At 44.2% G+C, this 19,240-nt stretch overlaps 1 protein-coding gene across 1 annotated transcript in view; it reads right to left on the bottom strand.

The window, feature by feature from the left end:
* The window catches only part of LOC122553279, a 95,783-nt gene that overhangs the window by 52,722 nt on the left and 23,821 nt on the right, over positions 1-19,240 (bottom strand). The window contains exon 2 of the mRNA XM_043696867.1: positions 13,376-14,332. Within this exon, the coding sequence (XP_043552802.1) occupies positions 13,376-14,195 (820 nt within the window). The 5' untranslated portion in view covers positions 14,196-14,332. The remainder of the gene's footprint in view (positions 1-13,375; positions 14,333-19,240) is intronic.

Genomic DNA, 19,240 nt, shown 5'->3' with positions numbered 1-19,240 from the left:
GCCTTCTTCACTATCCTATCTACCTGCGACTCCACTTTCAAGGAGCTATGAACCTGCAGTCCAAGGTCTCTTTGTTCAGTAACACTCCCTGGAATGTTACCATTAAGTGTATAAGTCCTGCTAAGATTTGCTTTCCCAAAATGCAGCACCTCGCATTTATCTGAATTAAACTCCATCTGCCACTCCTCAGCCCATTGGCCCATGACTTTGTTTAGAAACCAAATCAGGAGAAAAGTGAGGACTGCAGAGGCTGGAGATCAGAGTCGAAGAGTGTGGGGCTGGAAAAACACAGCGGGTCCGAGGAGGAGGAGAGTTGACGTTTCGGGCATAAGCTCTTCATCAGGATTGCTTTTGCTGATGCTCAAACTGTCGATTCTCCTGCCCTTTGGATGCTGCCTGACCGGCTGTGCTTTTCCAGCACCACACACTTTGAAATAGAAACCAAATCAGTCAAACACAAACCTCCCACATTCCTGCACTTGAACACATGGGCAATCCTGCAATGTGACTGGGAATCTGTGGACTCATCACTGTCGTCTGCTTTACTGAATAAACCTAATGTAGACACTGGGCCACAGACAGCTATTACTAGACTAAGTTTATTTCCACCTCCCCAGCAGAGAGAGCAATAAAACAAGACACTCAGAAATCACAGCACACTGTGGGCATTGTATCTGTACATATATATTCCACAACATTGATAGTTGTGGGAGGCACGGTGGGACAGTGGTTAGCACTGCTGCCTCACAGCGCCGGAGACCCGGGTTCAATTCCTGCCTCAGGCGACTTGACTGTGTGGAGTTTGCACATTCTCCCCGTGTCTGCGTGGGTTTCCTCCGGGTGCTCCAGTTTCCTCCCACAGTCCAAAGATGTGCAGGTCAGGTGAATTGGCCGTGCTAAATTGCCCGCAGTGTTAGGTAAGGGGTAAATGTAGGGGTATGGGTGGGTTGCGCTTCGGCGGGTCGGTGTGGACTTGTTGGGCCGAAGGGCCTGTTTCCACACTGTAATCTAATCTAAAATCTAAAAAAAGATATGAATTAACAACTATTTACTTATAAGATCGTCAGTAAAAATTCCTGATATTTTAAATGTTGGGTGTTCAGCAATGTTGTGGAAATAAGCAAGTTCAAAGTAGCACACAACACAGCAAAATAATCATTTCACATGTTTTATAATGCCCTTCCTGAACAGAACATTCCAGAAGGAAAGAAAGCAATATTTTAGAAGCAGCTATTCCAAAAATGTGCCTGTGAAGATGCTTAGGTAATAATTTTTATGTGTATGCAGGTAATTATGAGTAATTATAGCTTGGGAGTTATTTGCAAAGGTGGTTCAGATCTCTGATTGGTTTTGTGTTGTGAAGCCAATTTGAGATCATTGCACACCACTACCATTCACTTCATCTGTAACTCTATCCTTGAATTCAGGTCACCTCAGGGCTTCCACGTTTTACAAAGGCTCATTGACTGTCCCTTTGTTGGTGCTTCACTGGAGAAATTCCTTCTTTTTGCTCTCTCTGAGCCGCTTTGGTTTATTGGCTTGGGTTGTTGTGGGCTGTGAAAGTAGTCACTTGTTATTCAGTGAATCTGAGTGGATTTGTCGGAATGGTGGCCAGGGTTAAGGATACCAGTATAACTTGGCGTGGAGGATTGAACCCAAACTGCGACCTCAGTGATATGAGTTAGAGGTCAGAACCTCATTAACAACTCAAAATACATTAGTGCATAACCCTCCGGAAGATTCATGGTGTTGTGCATTATTTTTTAATAAGGTCCTTGATAGTGAGTGAATAATGCAGCATGTGGTGTGGTATCTAGCTGTATAGGTGCATTTATGTAGCACCTGTCATGACATCACGATGAGCTTTAGGGCCAATGAGGTGCTTTAGAAGTGCAGCTGCTGTTGCAATATAAGTGCAAAAGCAGCAGATTTACGCACAGCAAACTCCAACAAGGAGAAATGTAATAATAAACTGATATGACATGGAGGAGCCGATGTTGGACTGGTGTGTACAGAGTTAAAAATCACGCAACACCAGGTTATAGTCCAACAGGTTTATTTGGAAGCACTAGCTTCCAAATTTAGAGCAAAAGATCACAGTGTCATGCAACTGAAACGATATATTGAACAACCCTTGATTACTGTTGAGTCTTTCATCTTTTAGAATGGGTTTCAGGTTTCGGTTCATTAATATGTAAATCCCAGAACTTCTTTTAAGTCACATTCTCGAGATAACTTAAGGTTTCATAAAAAAACGGTGACATCTCAGCTCGGACAATGTATTAAAGGTGTAAGGTTAGAGTTCGTCTGTATCCTATCTTGAGTCAGACTGGTTCTATTTCCAAAATAAGAATTTATAAAATATTACATGGATTGGCTGGCTGCATTGACTGCCTGCAGATTGTGAGATTTTTGAGCAAAAACAGAATGTATCTGCAAATATAATTCTGCAAATGCAAATTAATCCCATCGACCTATGTGCATTTGAGTGAGAGTACACATGAGAAAGCGTGTGTTTACATGTGTGCATGCTTGGTAAAGTGTATGTGAGTGTGATGGAGTATCAGCCTGTGAGAGGATGTGAGTGTAGGGGGTGTATGTGTGTGTTTATGAGAGAGAGCATGTGTATGAGAGAGTTAAAAATCACACAACACCAGGTTATAGTCCAACAGGTTTAATTGGAAGCACTAGCTTTCGGAGTGACGCTCCTTCATCAGGTGATAGTGGAGGGTTCAATACTAACACAGAATTTATAGCAAAAATTTACAGTGTGATGTAACTGAAATTATACATTGTTTCACTATCATGGTATTCGAATAGATGAAAGACTCAACAGACAATCAAGGTATTTTTCAATGTATAAATTTCAGTACATCACACTGTAAACTTTTGCTATAAATTCTGCGCCTTACAATGTGTCCTCCACAACTACCTGATGAAGGAGCGGTGCTCCGAAAGCTAGTGTGCTTCCAATTAAACCTGTTGGACTATAACCTGGTGTTGTGTGATTTTTAACTTTGTACACCCCAGTCCAACACCGGCATCTCCAAATGTATGAGAGAGCGTCTGCATGAGTGCGTGAGTATGTAAGAGTGTGTGTGTGTGAGAGAGAGTGCATAGTGCAGTGGGGTCACCTGTAGTGTGACATGAACCCCAGGTCCCCGTTGCGGCTATCCCCATGGGTTCTGAATTTGGCTCTCAGCCTCTGCTGATAAACTGATAATCTGCTCTTTGCTGAGGGATAAATATTGGCCAGGAGACAGAGAAAAGCTCTTTCTCAGAACGGAGATAAGGAGAAACATCTTCAGCCAGGGAGTGGAGAATCTATGGTATTCACTGCCACAGAAGACTGTGGAGGCCGGGTCATTAAGTACATTTGAGACAGAGATAGATAGATTCTTGATTGCCAAGAGAATCAAAGGTTACGGGGAGAAAGCAGGAAAATGGGGTTGAAAAACCTATCAGCCATGATCGAATGGTGGAGCAGACCAAATGGCCTAATTTCTGCTCCTGTGGTGTAATGGAAGCTATATAAGCCAGATCCTGAAGCAGTCCATGCCTCAGAGCAATGCCTTGAATGCGCACACTGAGGTACTTATCACTAAGCGTCCTGACTGACTTTTTTTTGCCCCCTCATTTAAAGAAGAGATGATTAGGCCATTGCCGTGATGCTATTTGTGGGATCTTGTTGTGCCCAAGCCAGCAGCCGTGTAGCAGCATTGACCGAGCTTCCAAAGCGCGCGACCGGCCGCACAGCACCTTCCAAGGCGTCACATAGATGCAGGCTTCTGATAGCCTTCCTGATTTGGCAACCAGATGAAAAAGGGGAAACGGTCTCACAAAGAGAGAGAGAGAGAACTGAAGGTGACGGGTTTGTAGGAGAGAGAGTGGGAAAGAGTGAGAAAGAGAGAGAGACAGAATGTCACTTTTAAGACAAATAAACAGGTTACAGAGTGGATGTCATCCACAGGGTTGGGAATGGCCTTGCTGCTGGTTAAACATCAAAGGGAAGCCTCATATCAAATTAGCGATGTGCGTATTTTCTCACTAAGGATGAAATCCTAGCTGAAATGGTTATCTGCCCTGAAATCAAGCCTTTGAACCAGCGATGAATGGCTGAGGTCTCGTTCTGTTCAGTGCGTAAATTTGACTCTTTAGAATGGAGATATATTTGCTCTCAGTGAGAGGACAACACAAAGGCCTGGGAAGGAGGAGCTGTGAATAATACAGAACAAGCTGACAGCTCTGGGGAGGACAAATTATTAGGTACCCTGCCCAGATTGCAGGAGGGGGGTTTTGAAAGAGCTACATTCTCTCCCTTGACTCCCCCTTGAAAGAAACAGCAACTTGGTCCACTTCTTTCAAATAAAATACTCTCATTTTGCTTCCAAAACGGAAGACTTTTTGTTTGTCTTTGTGCATGGGAAAAATGCAAGGGAGGAGGGTTTTATTTTATATATATATGTATATTAAAAAAGGACTGCTCTCTTAGGGACTGGCCAGCTGCCTTATAGCCTGCAGTGCTGGTACCTGATATCACAATCCAGCCTCTGAGTCCTCTGGCCTGTCCCTGAGAACAGCAGCTAATCTATTCAGCCGCCAAACAAAGGGAAATGTCAGGACAGAGGAGAGCTCAGACTAAAAGAGAGCTGATTGACAGCTAGCTGAGATCAAAGTGGGATATTTACCAGGTATTTGTCAGTAAAAATGTGAATGCAGTCAATAAAGCAATGTGGAAGGGAGAGAAACACACACAAAACAATATACACACAGACACACATGCATACACACACACACACATGCATGTACACAGACAGAGACATATACATACAAGCACCCACAGGCACACAGACACACATGCATACACACGCACACGTACATGCATGCACACAGACAGAGACATGTTCACACAGACACAGACACACACACACAGACAGAGGCATATACACACAGACACACACACAGACACACACACACAGACACAGACACAGACATATACATACACAGTTACATACAGACACAGACACACATGCATACACACAGACAGGGACACATACACACAGACACGCACACACACACGCACATGCATACACACAGAGGCATATACGCACAGACACACACACACACAGGCAGAGACATATACACACAGACACACACACAGACGCACACCACAGAGACATATTCATACACACAGCCACATGCATACACACACATGCACATGCATACACACAGACAGAGACATATACACACAGACACACACACACAGATACAGACACACAGACACACACACACACAGACATATACACATAGAGTTGAGAGTGTGGTGCTGGAAAAGCACAGCAGGTCAGACAGCATCCGAGGAGCAGGAAAATCAAAAAGCCCTTCATCAGGAAGCCTAATGAAGAGCTTATGCCCGAAACGTCGATTCTCCTGCTCCTCGGATGATGCCTGACCTGCTGTGCTTTTCCAGCACCACACTCTCGAATCTGATCTCCAGCATCTGCAGTCCTCACTTTCTCCTATACACACACATAGACACAGACATATATATACAGACCACACAGATTCACACACACTCTGCCATGCTAATTTTCTCACATTGATTTCAATTTCTCTTTAATGTGCACTGTCTATCCTGTGAACATACTGACATCTGATAGCAGAAGCTACACTCTGTACTGTTGGCTTTTGTTCATGTGAAAGAGGCTTCCTTTATATTTTTATTGGTGTGCTGTCAACTGTTGTAACATAGCAGCTAATTTGTGCACAGCAAGCTCCCACAGGTAGCAATGCAATTATCTCCATAAAATATTTGTCAGTTGTCAATGTTGTAGAAGCTCGAGGTTCTGAAAGGTTTAATGCTACATTCTGTATTAAACTTCAGCCAATCTTTCATGTGACATGGTCTTGAGGGGGTGTAGGGAAAGAGAATTAGAATTAGGTTTATTGCCACGTGTACGTTACAAAAGAACAGGAGTACAGAGAAAAGTGTACAATGTCACCAACTCACAGCACCATCTTAGATACAAAGTACCAATGTACAAACCTTAGGTATAAAAAATAGAGAAAACGAAGAAAATATGTTGCACAGCATTTCAGAAATACGTAGAAAAAGTGTATGTTATGAAAATAAGAAATGAAACTAAAAAGACAGACATTACAATCTTTCCGTAAGGCATCTAGCTTAAGATCCTAATGGATTAGATAGGCAGGAGGCTGGGGGAACACAGCAAGGCAGGCAGCATCAGGAGGCTGGGGGAACACAGCAAGGCAGGTAGCATCAGGGGGTGGAGAAGCCAACGTTTCGGGTGTAACCCTTCCTCAGGACTGGGGGTGGGTTAACATCCGAAATGTTGAGTACTCCACCTCCTGATGCTGCCTGTGGTCTCCCAGCTTCCTGTTTTGCCTACTTTGGGTTCCAGCATCTGCAGTTTCTTTTGTCTCTAACTAATATCCTGATGAAGACTGATATGTTTAGTGGTTATGTCTAACTAGCTGATATCACCTGTACCTTTGCTGTCATTACAAGAAACCATATTTAGTTGTGAAGGTAAGTCCTCTTCTTGCTATGACTGAAGAGAGGTTCATTCTCTATCACTGTTGACAAGACTGGCCTCCAGACCCAGTATTGAAAGGAGAACAGACCAACCCTTTGGTGCAGTTACATCCATGTTCGGGTGTGAGAGAGAATGCAATGTGTGCTGGCTGGTGGGAACTGCAGGGGCTGGGTTTGCATTAATGATATTTTGATTAGATTTTGATAATTTTCCGATCTAACATTAACCACTGAGTCCCACCAGGAGCTGCATACCCTGTTAAAGGTCATGTTCATTTAAAAGAGTAGAAAGGTGGATTGTCCGGATTCAAGTCCTACTTGATCTACACTCAGTGATTTACATCACTGAACAGGCCAATTCTAAACTACGTGTGAAGTAACTGTTGAGACTCTTGTGATGTAGTGGGTACTGTCCCTCCCTCTAAGTCAGGAGGCAGGGGTTCAAATTCCATCTGCACTAGAGAGGTGTAATATCATCTCCTAACAAGTTGGTTAGAAGATATTGTTATGAAATTGAAGGCGTGTACTGTACCTTTAAGAGAGAGTGATAGCTGGTAAGCCCCTGTCATGTGACTGACTGGTAGGCACAGAGTGTGTTGGACAATCGAAAGGTGTAACATTTGGCTGTAACCTAGATACCTCAGTTGCTTTCACAGCAGTTCGAATTTAATCAATCAGCTTAAATTATGCCCCAAGATACTAAAATCCAATCGAATTTGAATTTTACTGTTTTGACAATGAGATGATCTGATATTTGGGGTATAAAAAAAAACAGACCTTTTGGACAGTTGGCCAGAGAGGGCACCAATTGAAAGCTTGTTATTCACCACACTCTCTGTCAAATGTATCTTTTCCATATGAAACATCTTTGCAGCAGAAGACTGGAGATGCCCAGGGAGATCTACAAACAGGAAGGTCAACACCGAAAATGACAGGCTGCTGTCTGGGTTTGAAAGCATTAAGTGGCTGTAAATTTAATCGGGGCTTTTATCGGATCAGTACATTTTTATAGAGTGGGAGGTAGATAACAAATCTTTAAGAGAAAGAAGCATTAGAGTTGTAAATAGTTGTTGTTTAATCTTCACTTTTAGTGTTAAAGAATAAAATTGATTTTTTTGTTAAATAGTGAAATTCAGGTCATTTTCTGTCACTCATACTTTAATAGATTACCATGGGAGGTGATCTTTTCGGGGGGTTTGGTTTAATTAACAGATTCACCGTTGTGTGTTATAACATTATGTAAACTGCAGAACAGGGGCTCTTACGGTTGGGTGGTAGTGTCCTTACCTCTGAGACAGGAGGCATGGGTTGAGGTCCAACCTGTTCCAGAGAGGTGCAATAACATATCTGACCAGATTTATTAGGAAAGGAAAAGAAGCTGAGGGCTCCTCAATAGGGAGAGGGTCTGGAAAGAAAATGTGGAAACTGACTCTTGTGCTAAACTATGGAGTTACAATAAGACTGCTGTAAGTCTCCAAAGCTCTGTTGCCACTCATTCAATTGGTCTGTTAGCCTGATGTTACTTCATTTGTGCCTTTTCGACAGTGACCTCACTTTTGTAAATGTTACAATGCCTGTAAAGTGCTTTGGGGCATCCAAGAGGCTCCACAGTGTGCTATATAAATGCAAGTCTTGAACTTTGTGAAGGAGCTTGAAGCATTGCCCCATGAGTTTTCGATAGCCGTCCAAAGTGACAAATTGCTCCAGCGTGCCACGACTGGAATTGGCTGTTTTTTTCTATTTGCAAACCAATTATTGGTTGCCAAATGGCCTGTGCAGAATGCTCGAGCTCTGCCTTATCATAGCGCAATCACCTCTTTCTCTGAAGGCAAATTGACTGACTATCACTCGTCCATTACATGTGGGGTGCTGTCCCTGTGCAATACATTAATATTGCAAATCTTTTGCTGCTGTTCTACCTGGTGCACATTAGGATTGCAACAAGCGTTAACTAATAGGCCTCATGTATGGCACACCTAATGTAACCCTTCGAGCACGGAGACAATGCCAGGAGTATTCTATTCACATTTCCTTAAATGGCAGTCATTGAGTCATACAGTACGGAAACAAACCCTTCGGTCTAACCAGTCCATGCCAAGCATATTCCCAAACTAAACTAGTCCCACCTGACTGCTCCTGGCTCATATCCCTCCAAACCTTTCCTATTCATGTCCTTATCCAAATGTCTTTTAAACGTTTTAACTCTACTCGCATCCACCACTTCCTCTGGAAGTTCATTCCACACACGAGCTACTCTCTGAGTAAACAGGTTGCTCCTCATGTTTAAATCCTTCTGCTCTCACCTTAAAAATGTGATCCCTAGTTTTGATCTCCCCCACCCTAGGGAGAACACCCTTGCCATTCACCTTATCTACGCCCCTCGTGATTTTATAAAGCTCAATAAGGTCATCCCTCAATCACCTTTACACCAGCCACCCTCTGCGTAAAAAAAAATTGTCCCAATGTCTTTTTAAAATCTCTCTCCACTCACCTTAAAAATGTACCCCCTTGCCTTGAAATCCCCCACCCCTCGGGAAAATACAACTACCATTAACCTTATCTGTATCCCTCATTATTTTATAAACTTCTATAAGGTCACCTCTCAACCTGTTATGCTCCAGTGAAAAACGTCCTAGCTTATCTGGCCTTTCTTTATAGCTCAAACCCTCCATACCCGGCAACATCCTGGTAAATCTCTTCTGAGCCCTCTCCAGCTTAATAATATCCTTTCTATAACTGGGCAACCAGAACTGGACGCAGTGTTCCAGAAGAGGTGTAGTGGACAGCGAAGAGGGTTACCTCAGATTTCAACAGGATCTGGACTAGATGGGCCAATGGGCTGAGAAGTGGCAGATGGAGTTTAATTCAGATAAATGTGAGGTGCTGCATTTTGGGAAAGCAAATCTAAGCAGGACTTATACACTTAATGGTAAGGTCCTAGGGAGTGTTACTGAACAAAGAGACCTTGGAGTGCAGGTACATAGCTCCTTGAAAGTGGAGTCACAGGTAGATAGGATAGTGAAGAAGGTGTTTGGTATGCTTTCCTTTATTGGTCAGAGCATTGAGTACAGAAGTTGTGAGGTCATGTTGCGGCTGTACAGGACATTGGTTAGGCCACTGTTGGAATATTGCGTGCAATTCTGGTCGTCCAGAACTAGAGGGCATAGATTTAGGGTGAGAGGGGAAAGATATAAAAGAGACCTACGGGGCAACTTTTTCACGCAGAGGGTGGTACGTGTATGGAATGAGCTGCCAGAGGATGTGGTGGAGGCTGGTACAATTGCAGCATTTAAGAGGCATTTGGATGGGTATATGAATAGGAAGGGTTGGGAGGGATATGGGCCAGGTGCTGGCAGGTGGGACTAGATTGGGTTGGGATATCTGGTCGGCATGGACGGGTTGGACCGAAGAGTCTGTACATCTCCATGACTCTATGACTCTAAGAGACCTCACCAATGTCCTGTACAACCTCGACATAGCTCTCAACTCCTGTACTCAAATGGTCTGAGCAATGAAGCCAAGCTTGCTAAATGCCTTTCTAACCACCCTGTATATATGTAACGCAAACTTCAAAGAATTATGTACCGGCACCCCTTGGTCCCTCTGTTCTACAACACTACCCAAGCCTGACCATTAATTGTATAAGCCCTACCCTTGCTTGCTGTACCAAGATGTATTACCTCACATTTATCCAGATTGAACGCCACCTGCCATTTTCCAGTCCATTGACCCATTTGATTGAGCAACAGATTTTATTTTAATAGCCCCCAAAACAATACCAGGGGAATCCATAGATTTAAAGTCCATGGCAAATTATCTAAGGGGGAGATGAAGGAGAAATGTTTTCACTCAGAGAGTTGTTAAATTGATGGGATGTTGGCAGCTCACTGCAATAGCTAGAGGTGGCTCAGTAGTTAGCACTGCTGCCTCACAGCGCCAGGGACCCAGGTTCGATTCCCCCCTTGGGTGACTGTCTGTGTGGTGTTTACACGTTGCCTGCGTGGGTTCCCTCTGGATGTTCCGGTTTCATTCCACAGACGGAAGGTGGAGTAGCAGTGAGAAACCGCTCCATAGTGGCTTGGGGAAATACAGGGTGGCAGGGATTGGATGAGATGCTCTTTGGAGGATCAGTGTAGGCTGAATGGCCTTCTTCCACACAGTAGGGAAAAAAGATGATAATTTTAAAAGGGATTTGGGCAGTGATTCGATGTGAGTGAGGTGGCGAACAAAAGGTGGGGACATGAGCAAACCAATCCTACAAAGAGCTAGCACAGGTTTGATAGGCCGACTGGCCTCCCTGCACGCTTCTATGATTCTGTGAACAAATCGCAGAGAAATGTCAGGACTTTGGAGCAAGTAGCCACGAACATTGGGCGCCTAAGACATTACATCAAGGTCTGGAATGAAAATTCCGATCGGAAAGATTCACGTCAATTTAGTTCAGTTTGTTTGCCCAGGTTTCTTTCAGCGGACTGAAGCAAACTGATGACTAAGCTGACATTCGCTGCAAAAGGGAGTTAGTTACGAGTGTGAATTATTTCTTTCTAATTAAAATAGCCATTCAGTTGAAGAAATTACCTGTGCGTCTAGCAGAATTGATTTAAAAGCCTGAGGTTTAATTGTCACAGATTTGTATGACTGACCCCAGGCATGCTCCCACAGCATTGTATTGCTCACGGTGGGCTGCGCAGGGAAGGTACAAGGTAAAGCTTAAATCTACTGTATGAGTAATTTCAATGGACAAGGTAGACCAGTCTGAGAACAGCAGGCACGAAACAGGAAGAACGCCGTTGAACGGCTTGATTATTTAATCAAAACTGAAAGAACTGCAGATGCTGTAAATCAGAGGCAAAAGCAGAAATTACTTGAAAAAACTCAGCAAGTCTGGCGGCATCTGGAGAGAGAAATCAGAGTTAATGGTCGGGTCTGTTGACCTGAATGTTCTGAGGAAGGGTCACTCGATCTGAAATGTTAACTCTGATTTCTCTCCACAGATGCTACCAGACCTGCTGACCTTTTCCAGCAATTTCTGTTTTTGCCTTTGATAATGTAATCAATGGGATTACCCAGAAGTGCTCGGGGAAGGGGCACTGTCTAAGGCCTTTCAGTCATTGAATGCTTGAGGGGATGGATACTGTGCCATGACACTTTTGGACAAAGGAGCAGACATAGATTATTCACCCCATCAAGTCTGCTCAACAATTCAATGGGAGTGTAGCTGATCGAAAAGGAGCATACTCCCTATCAACCCTGTGAAGGGGAGGATACCACAGACATGGAAGACTAGCAGCTGCTTATCTATTAGAGAGAGAGAGTTGTCAGTTTAACCTGAGGGTTACCATGTCTCAGGTGAGGGGGGAGGTGGAGAAGAGGAACTGTCATGGTATCCTCAGCCAGAGTTAGCAATTGCACCCTCTCCATTGGCGTTGCTCAAATCTCAGCTGTCCAGCCAACTGAGCTACCTGGTTCTCAAAGGGCACTGAGGGCTATACCCACTCCACTCGAACTTAGCTTGCTTCACCGTCACATTCTTAAGGTCAGTTAGGGGTGGGCAGCAGATGCTGGTCTCGTCAGTTGGAGGCCAGATCCTGTGAAGGTTGGGCTAACAAACTGGATTGGTAAGGGGGCCAAGGGTTATAGGGAGAATGGGGTTGAGAAACGAATCAGCCATGATGGAGTAGCAGAGCAGTCTCAATGGGCCAAATGGCCTAATTTGCTCCTATATCTAATGGCCTTATGAAGCAGACCCTGGGTGGGCTCCCCAGGCTCTTCCAGATCCAGATGGGTTCCACCTGCCAATTGCCAAGCTCCCAGGTGTGGAGGGGTGAACTGGTTCCCCTTCTATGTTCAGCCTCCCTCTTGAATGGTCATGCCCTCCCAAGTTTATTTGCAAACAATCCCTTCCATGGCACAAACCAAATAAACTAATGTTTTAAAAGGAGCTAATTTAACCAGGGTTTCCTGAGGTAACAGAAGAGTAAGTTTCTAAAACAAAGAGCTGTGGACGCTGGAGACCTAGAATCATAGAGTCAATCAGCATGGAAACAGACCCTTCAGTCCAACCAGTCCATGCTGACCATAATCCCAAACTAAACTAGTCCCACCTGCCTCCACCTGGCCCATATCCTGCCAAACCTTTCTTATTCATGCCCTCATCCAAATAGCTTTTAGACGTTGTAATCATACTCACATTCACCACTTCTTCTGGCAGTTCATTCACACATGAACCACTCTCTGTGTAAAAGCGTCACTCCTCCTTTTTAAATCTTTCGTCTCTCACCTTGAAAATGTGATCCCTAGTTTTGAACTCCCCCAACTTAGGGAAAAGACCCATGTCATTCATCTTATCTATGCCCCTCATGATTTTATAAACCTCATCCCTCAAACACCTACACTCCAATGGAAAACGCCCCAGTCTATCCAGGCTATTTTTATATCTCAAACCCTCCATTCCTGGCAATATCCTGGTAAATCTTTTCTGAACCCTCTCCATTTAATAACGTCCTTCCTACAGCAGGGAGACCAGAACTGGACACAGTGTTCCAGAAGAGGCCTCACCAATGTCCTGTACAAACTCAACATGATGTCCCAGCTCCTATACTCCAAGCTCTGATCCACTCCCATCCTGTGGCCAGTATGGTTAACGTATGACTCCAGACCCACAGTAATATGCTGACTTTTAACTACTCCCTGAACTGGTCAAGTCAGCCATTTCAGTTCAGGGGGTAATATGGAGGAAGAGTGAACAAATGGCAGCAATACCCACATCCCATGGAAGAACATTCAACAAAACAAAACAAACTGAGATTCAATACATACTCTGTTTGGGATCCTTTGGAAGTAGAATCTCTTCACAGTTTTTTAACAGATCGGTCTGGCTCGAGGTGACCTCTAGATCCATCCTTTCCTCCCTTGTCCAATCGGACCTCAGCTCTCGCTGGAGGAGAGTATTTTCAGAATGTAGATGGGAAAGATCGTCAAGCAGGTCAGTATCTGATCTCACGCCAGGTCCAAAAGCTGATGGTACATCTGTCTCATTATCTCCCTCAGCACCGCCCCCTGCCACTCCTCTCCCACTATCAGCTCCACAGCCCCCAGAGTCTCCGGCCTTCGGACCCTCTGAGCTGCCTGCCTTTTTGTTGCCCGCCTCTGAGTCGATCTCAAAAAAACGGTCATCGTCGATCAGATTGGATGGAGTCGGCGGGATCAAGTTGATCACAGGAGGCGTGAGCTGGTCTCCTGGGCCAAGACCCACACCCTGTTCCAGACCTCTCTTCCCATTACCGGAGCTCCTCTCCACGATTTTCTTGGAGGATAAAGAAGGCAGGGGGGTCAGCTTCCTCTTCGTCTTCAGCCCCCCAGCCACGGACCCCGAGCTGGATGGCCTTCGATCGGATGCTCCCCCTCTCAACGCCCGACCTCCAGGACAGGAGTGTGCCTGCCCCTCCTGCTCTACCACCTCTGCCCTCGGGTGCAGGGAGACCATGTCGCCATGTGCCAACGTTCCCGCCTCATCCTGGGATCCTCCCGCCAGGCACCTGAGGACTTGCCCGATGCCAACCCTGAGAGATGCCAGCCTCCTTCTCCAAAATCCCCGACAACAGAAGGTGCCCCGTGTCATGCGTCGATTGCCTGGCATTTGGTTGGCGGGGAGAGGGGGAGGGCGGTGTGGGTACAGCTGCAGAATTTCGGAGAATTTAACAGACGTCCCCGACGACCATTGCTACCATCTTCCCCGAGCAGTTGGGAGGAGTTTGTGTCCCAATATCACGTGACCTGTGAGGTGGAACACAAACAAATATTAATCATTGCCTGGATGTGAGGAAAAAAGACGTTTATGAGTACCCCCGCTTTCGTTAATAATCTGGTTGGACCGAATGAGACAAACCCTTTTCAACCGAGAGAAAGGAAAACTTGGACGGCTCAAAATAAAAGCAATCTTCACCATAATTCGAAGGATAAGAGTTGATTATTTGCTGTTCAGGTAGGTTTCAGCTCAGGAGAGATTGGCTTCATCCGCTCAAAATGTCACGAGTGCCCCTGTATCTTCAAAAGGCCAGTCAGAGCGCATTGTAAAAATGAGAAGCACTTCAAATCAGGGACATTTAAAACAAAACAAAATCAAATTTGCATTCGCTTTTCATATGCAAAAACAGTTGTTTTTCAGACTGATCGCTAATAAAGCAGAGGCTGGTTCGTGAGTGGGTGGAATCCCACAATCCCTCAGCGAGAGACACATTTGCAAAGATCCCAGGATTACTCTAGCACACAAGGAGACCATTCAGCTTGCCGTGACCTCACCAGTTCTATCCCCCAGTGCAAATCTCCTGCCTTCCCCCCGGTGTCCCTGCATGCTATCTCTCTCCAAATAATCTGGAAGGCTGGACCTGTCTCCACCACATTTCCAGAGAAACCCTGCAGATGCTGGAATCCAGGGTAGACATCAGGAGGCTGGAAGAACACAGCAAGCCAGGCAGCGTCAGGAGGTGGAGAAGTCAACATTTCGGGTGTAACCCTTCCTCAGGACCCCAGGCAGTGGCCTAACGAATTGCTGGTGAAAAGGTTTTTTTTCCCCTATGCCAACCTCGCTTTGTTTGCAAATCTCTTGAAAGGGATAAAGGTTAGTGAACCGAGAAGATGTACACACAGCCACCATTTTACAATGAAATGGTTCAGTGATTACAGTCACTGAGCTAACAAAGAAGTGATGACCATCTGGTTTGATTTGGCGGTATTCAGCCTAGCACCATAGAGTGATTTGGCACAGGAGGAGGACATTTGGCCCATTATGCCTGTGCTGACATTATGAAGGTGTTAACCTATTGGACCCACACCTCTTGCATTTGCTTTTTCAGTTATGTCCAAAGAACAGGGTCACTATGCACTGGGCTATCACAGTGGGAGTGAAAACAATGTGCATCCTGCAAATGTTATACCATCGGACGGAAATACACAGTGTGGCACACACTTGCAAATGTTTCTTCAAGAGATCTCAGGGAGACAGTAATGCACTTAAACCAGCATCAGTGCCAAAAAGTTTAATTAAGCCAACAACGATATTTACTGAGAGGAGAGAAGGAGAAAGGAGAAGAAAGTTGCCAAAACTTTTTATAAATTTTACATTCATCAGGACCAGTGCAAGAGTGCCAAATTTCGAATGATCACAAACTTGGTGCGGTCATGTCAGCTGGCAACGTGTATCTCTTTTTAGCAATGCACACACGCAAGTCTCCTGTTTGTAAATCGTTCGCTCCACAATTGTGGAACAGACACAAATAGAAACTTTGTTCTATTAATTTACAATGCTGCATACAATTGGGTGAATTGTATGCAACATTCCTTTATCTGTTGTGTCAGTGAAGTAATGAAACTGTTAATTTTAAATGACTGCATCTTAACTCACAGACGGAGGAGAGTCTGAAAATGCTTGCAAGCTGACATAGGCATTATAATGTCAAGCCTTATTCCCAAGTCTTGCTTCTCCCAGATAACATAGGAACTGGAGTAGGCCATTCAGCCCCTTGCTCCTGTTCTGCCATTGAGTGAGATTATGAGCACTTTGTGAACTAAGTCCATGTGCCTACCTTTGGCCCATATCCCTAAACACCTTTACTTAACAAAGCATTATTGGTCTCAGATTTAAAACTAACAACTGATCCACAGTCCACTGCCATTTGAGGAAGAGAGGTTCAAACCTTGCCTACCCTTTGTGTGGAGAAACACTTCCTAACATCTCTCCTAAACAACCTGGCCCTAATTCGCAGACTATACCTCCTGGCTTTGGATTCTCCAATCAGTGGAAATAATTTATTGACCCTGTCCTTGCCTGTTAATATAAGACCATTAGACCATAAGACAGAGGAGCAGTAATTAGGCTATTCAGCCCAAAAAGTCTGCTCCACCATTTGATCATGGCTGAAGTGTTCCTCAACCCCATTCTCCCGCTTTCTCCCTGTAACCCTTGATCCCCTTGACAATCAAGAATCTATCTATCTCAGTCTTAAGTATGCTCAATGACCCGGCCTCCACAGCCTTCTGTGGCAGTGAATTCCATAGATTCTGGCTGAAGAGATTTCTCCTTATCTCCATTCTAAAGGGTATTCCCTTTACTGTAAGGGTCCTAGTCTTTCCTACCAATGGAAACATCTTCCCAACATCTACTTTGTCCAGGCCATTCAATATTCTGTAAATTTCAATTATTTCACCATTCTAAACTCAATCGAGTATAAACCCAGAATCCTCAAACCTTCCTCATATGTTCCAGGGACCATTCTCATGAACCTCCTCTGAACATGATCCTGGGATCTTTCCTGGGATATGGGCCCCAAAACTGTGCACAATACTCCAAATGTGGTCTGACTAGAGCTTTGTAGAGCCTCAGAAGTTCATCTCTGCTTCTATGTTCAAGTCCTCTCAGAATAAATGCCATCATTGCATTTGCCTTCCTAACTACTGACTCAACCTGCAAGTTTACCTTGAGAGAATCCTGGACTACATTTCCCAAATCTCTTTGCAATTCAGACTTCTGAATTTTCTCCCCATGAAAATAGTCCATGCCTCTATTGATTAGATTCCCTACAGTGTGGAAACAGGCCCTTCGGCCCAACAAGTCCACACTGACCCTCTGAAGAGCAACTCACCCAGACCCATTCCCCTACATTTACCCCTGCACCTAACACTACGGACAATTTAGCATGGCCAATTCACCTAACCTGCACGTCTTTGGATTCTTCCAACCAAAGTGCATGACCTCACATTTCCCCACATTGTACTCTATCTGCCACTTCTTTGCCCACTTCCTAACCTGTCTAAACCTTGCTGCAGCCTCCCCACTTCCTCAATGCTACCTACCCCACTATCTATCTTTGGAATATCTGCAAACTTAGTCAGAATGCCCTCAGTTCCTTCATTTTGATCGTTAATGTATAAAGTGAAAAGTTGTGGTTCCAACACTGAGCCTTGTGGAACACACTTGTCACCAGCTGCCATCCTGAGAAAGACCCTTTTATCCCCACTCTCTGCTTTCTGCCAGACAGCCAAGCTTCTAGTCTTCTTGAATACTTCAATCAGATCACCTCTTTGATTTGATTTGATTTATTACTGTCACATGTACCGAGATACAGTGAAAAGTATTGTTTAGCGTGCTGTCCAGACCAATCATACCTTACATGAGTACATCAGGGTAATAGAACAGAATGCAGAATGTAGTGTTACAGCAACAGTTTAAATTCCAAACAAACAGATCCAATTTGTACAGTCTCTCCTCATTATATAACCTCTGAAGAATAGACTGTGTAGAGTAGAAATGTGATAATGCCCTGAAGTGCAAAACAGTGGGAGACAGCTTACTGAGATCATTAATGTCACCTGAACAATCCAGAGAGTGCAAGCCCTTGGAGCTGTTACATAACTCAAGGAAGACAAAGCCAAAATTATGATCCAATTTCAGTACAGGGAATATATTGACTCATGTATCACCAACATTTCTTGAAAAATAATCAAAAAGATGCAGTCCCAATGCAGAGAAAGATATGCTTTTTAGTTTGCAATGGGAATTGGAATTGAAAATAGAGGCATACGCAGTTTTAAATTATAGGTGTCATAGTGGGAAAGGGACTGCATTGCAGGAAGGAATTACAACGCTCCAACTGTCTCCATATTAATGTACAATCCAGGCCAGCTCCTTAGTATTGTCTGTTCCTACCCTATCTCTGATCAATGCCTTTGTTGCATTCCATCTTGACCATTCCAGTGCCCACCTTTTGGCCTCCCATCTACCATCCCTTGTAAATTTCAGCTCAGCCAAAAAACTGGTGCTGGTATTTAAAAGCTATCTGGATGGGTATATGAATAGGAAGGGTTTAGATGGATATGGATTGATTGCTGGCAAATGGGACTAGATTAGGTTAGGATATCTAGTTGGCATGGACGAGTTGGGCCGAAAGGTCTGTTTCCATACTGTACAGCTCTATAATTCCATATCCTAACTCGAATAAAGTGTCCTCACTCCTCTGAGCTCCTCCTTGACCCTTTTGGATTTTATCTTTTTCATCTTTTGAATGAGACCGAGATCGTCATACTCTTTGACTCAGGAGTTGGAAGATTCCTGGTTGAGAGGTACATTAAGTTTTACTAATATGGCCCCTATGCTGGAGAGTTGCTTGTAGTATTTAATATTGTAATATTTTAATATTTAATATTGCGTACAATGCCTCCAGGATCAAGCACCTTCTTATTTATTGGCTTTTTGCTGATGAAGGCTTCCAGTCTCCCATGTGTAACTTGAAATTTGTGAGATTCCCATTAATGCAAATTTCTGCATTCCAAAATCTTTGGGCTATTAATTTCTCCAAGGAAAACACTGAGTTCATCTTCTAGAGACTCTTCCACCTCATTTACCTCTTACTTTGTGGGTACTTTTTTGGTCTTGTGTTTTCTGTAGCTGTGCCTACATTATATGAAAATGTTTGGGTTTAAAAGCTGGGCACTGTCTATGCCTGTGAGGCTTTTTTGGCCACACTGTTGGTCAGGAGAATTATGTCTGGTGTCTGTCCTGAGCTTCAGCTTGTCTGGTGTTTTAAAGTTTTTTAGTTTTATTACTTAAGAAATAAAACATTCTACAGATTCCTGTGTGGTTGTGTCTATTTAAGAATTACATGGTTTGCTTCTGGACCTGTGCTTCAC

Source organism: Chiloscyllium plagiosum, chromosome 9 (assembly GCF_004010195.1).
Source record: "Chiloscyllium plagiosum isolate BGI_BamShark_2017 chromosome 9, ASM401019v2, whole genome shotgun sequence".
NCBI lineage: Eukaryota > Metazoa > Chordata > Chondrichthyes > Orectolobiformes > Hemiscylliidae > Chiloscyllium > Chiloscyllium plagiosum.
This window is presented reverse-complemented; position numbering and strand designations above follow the sequence as displayed.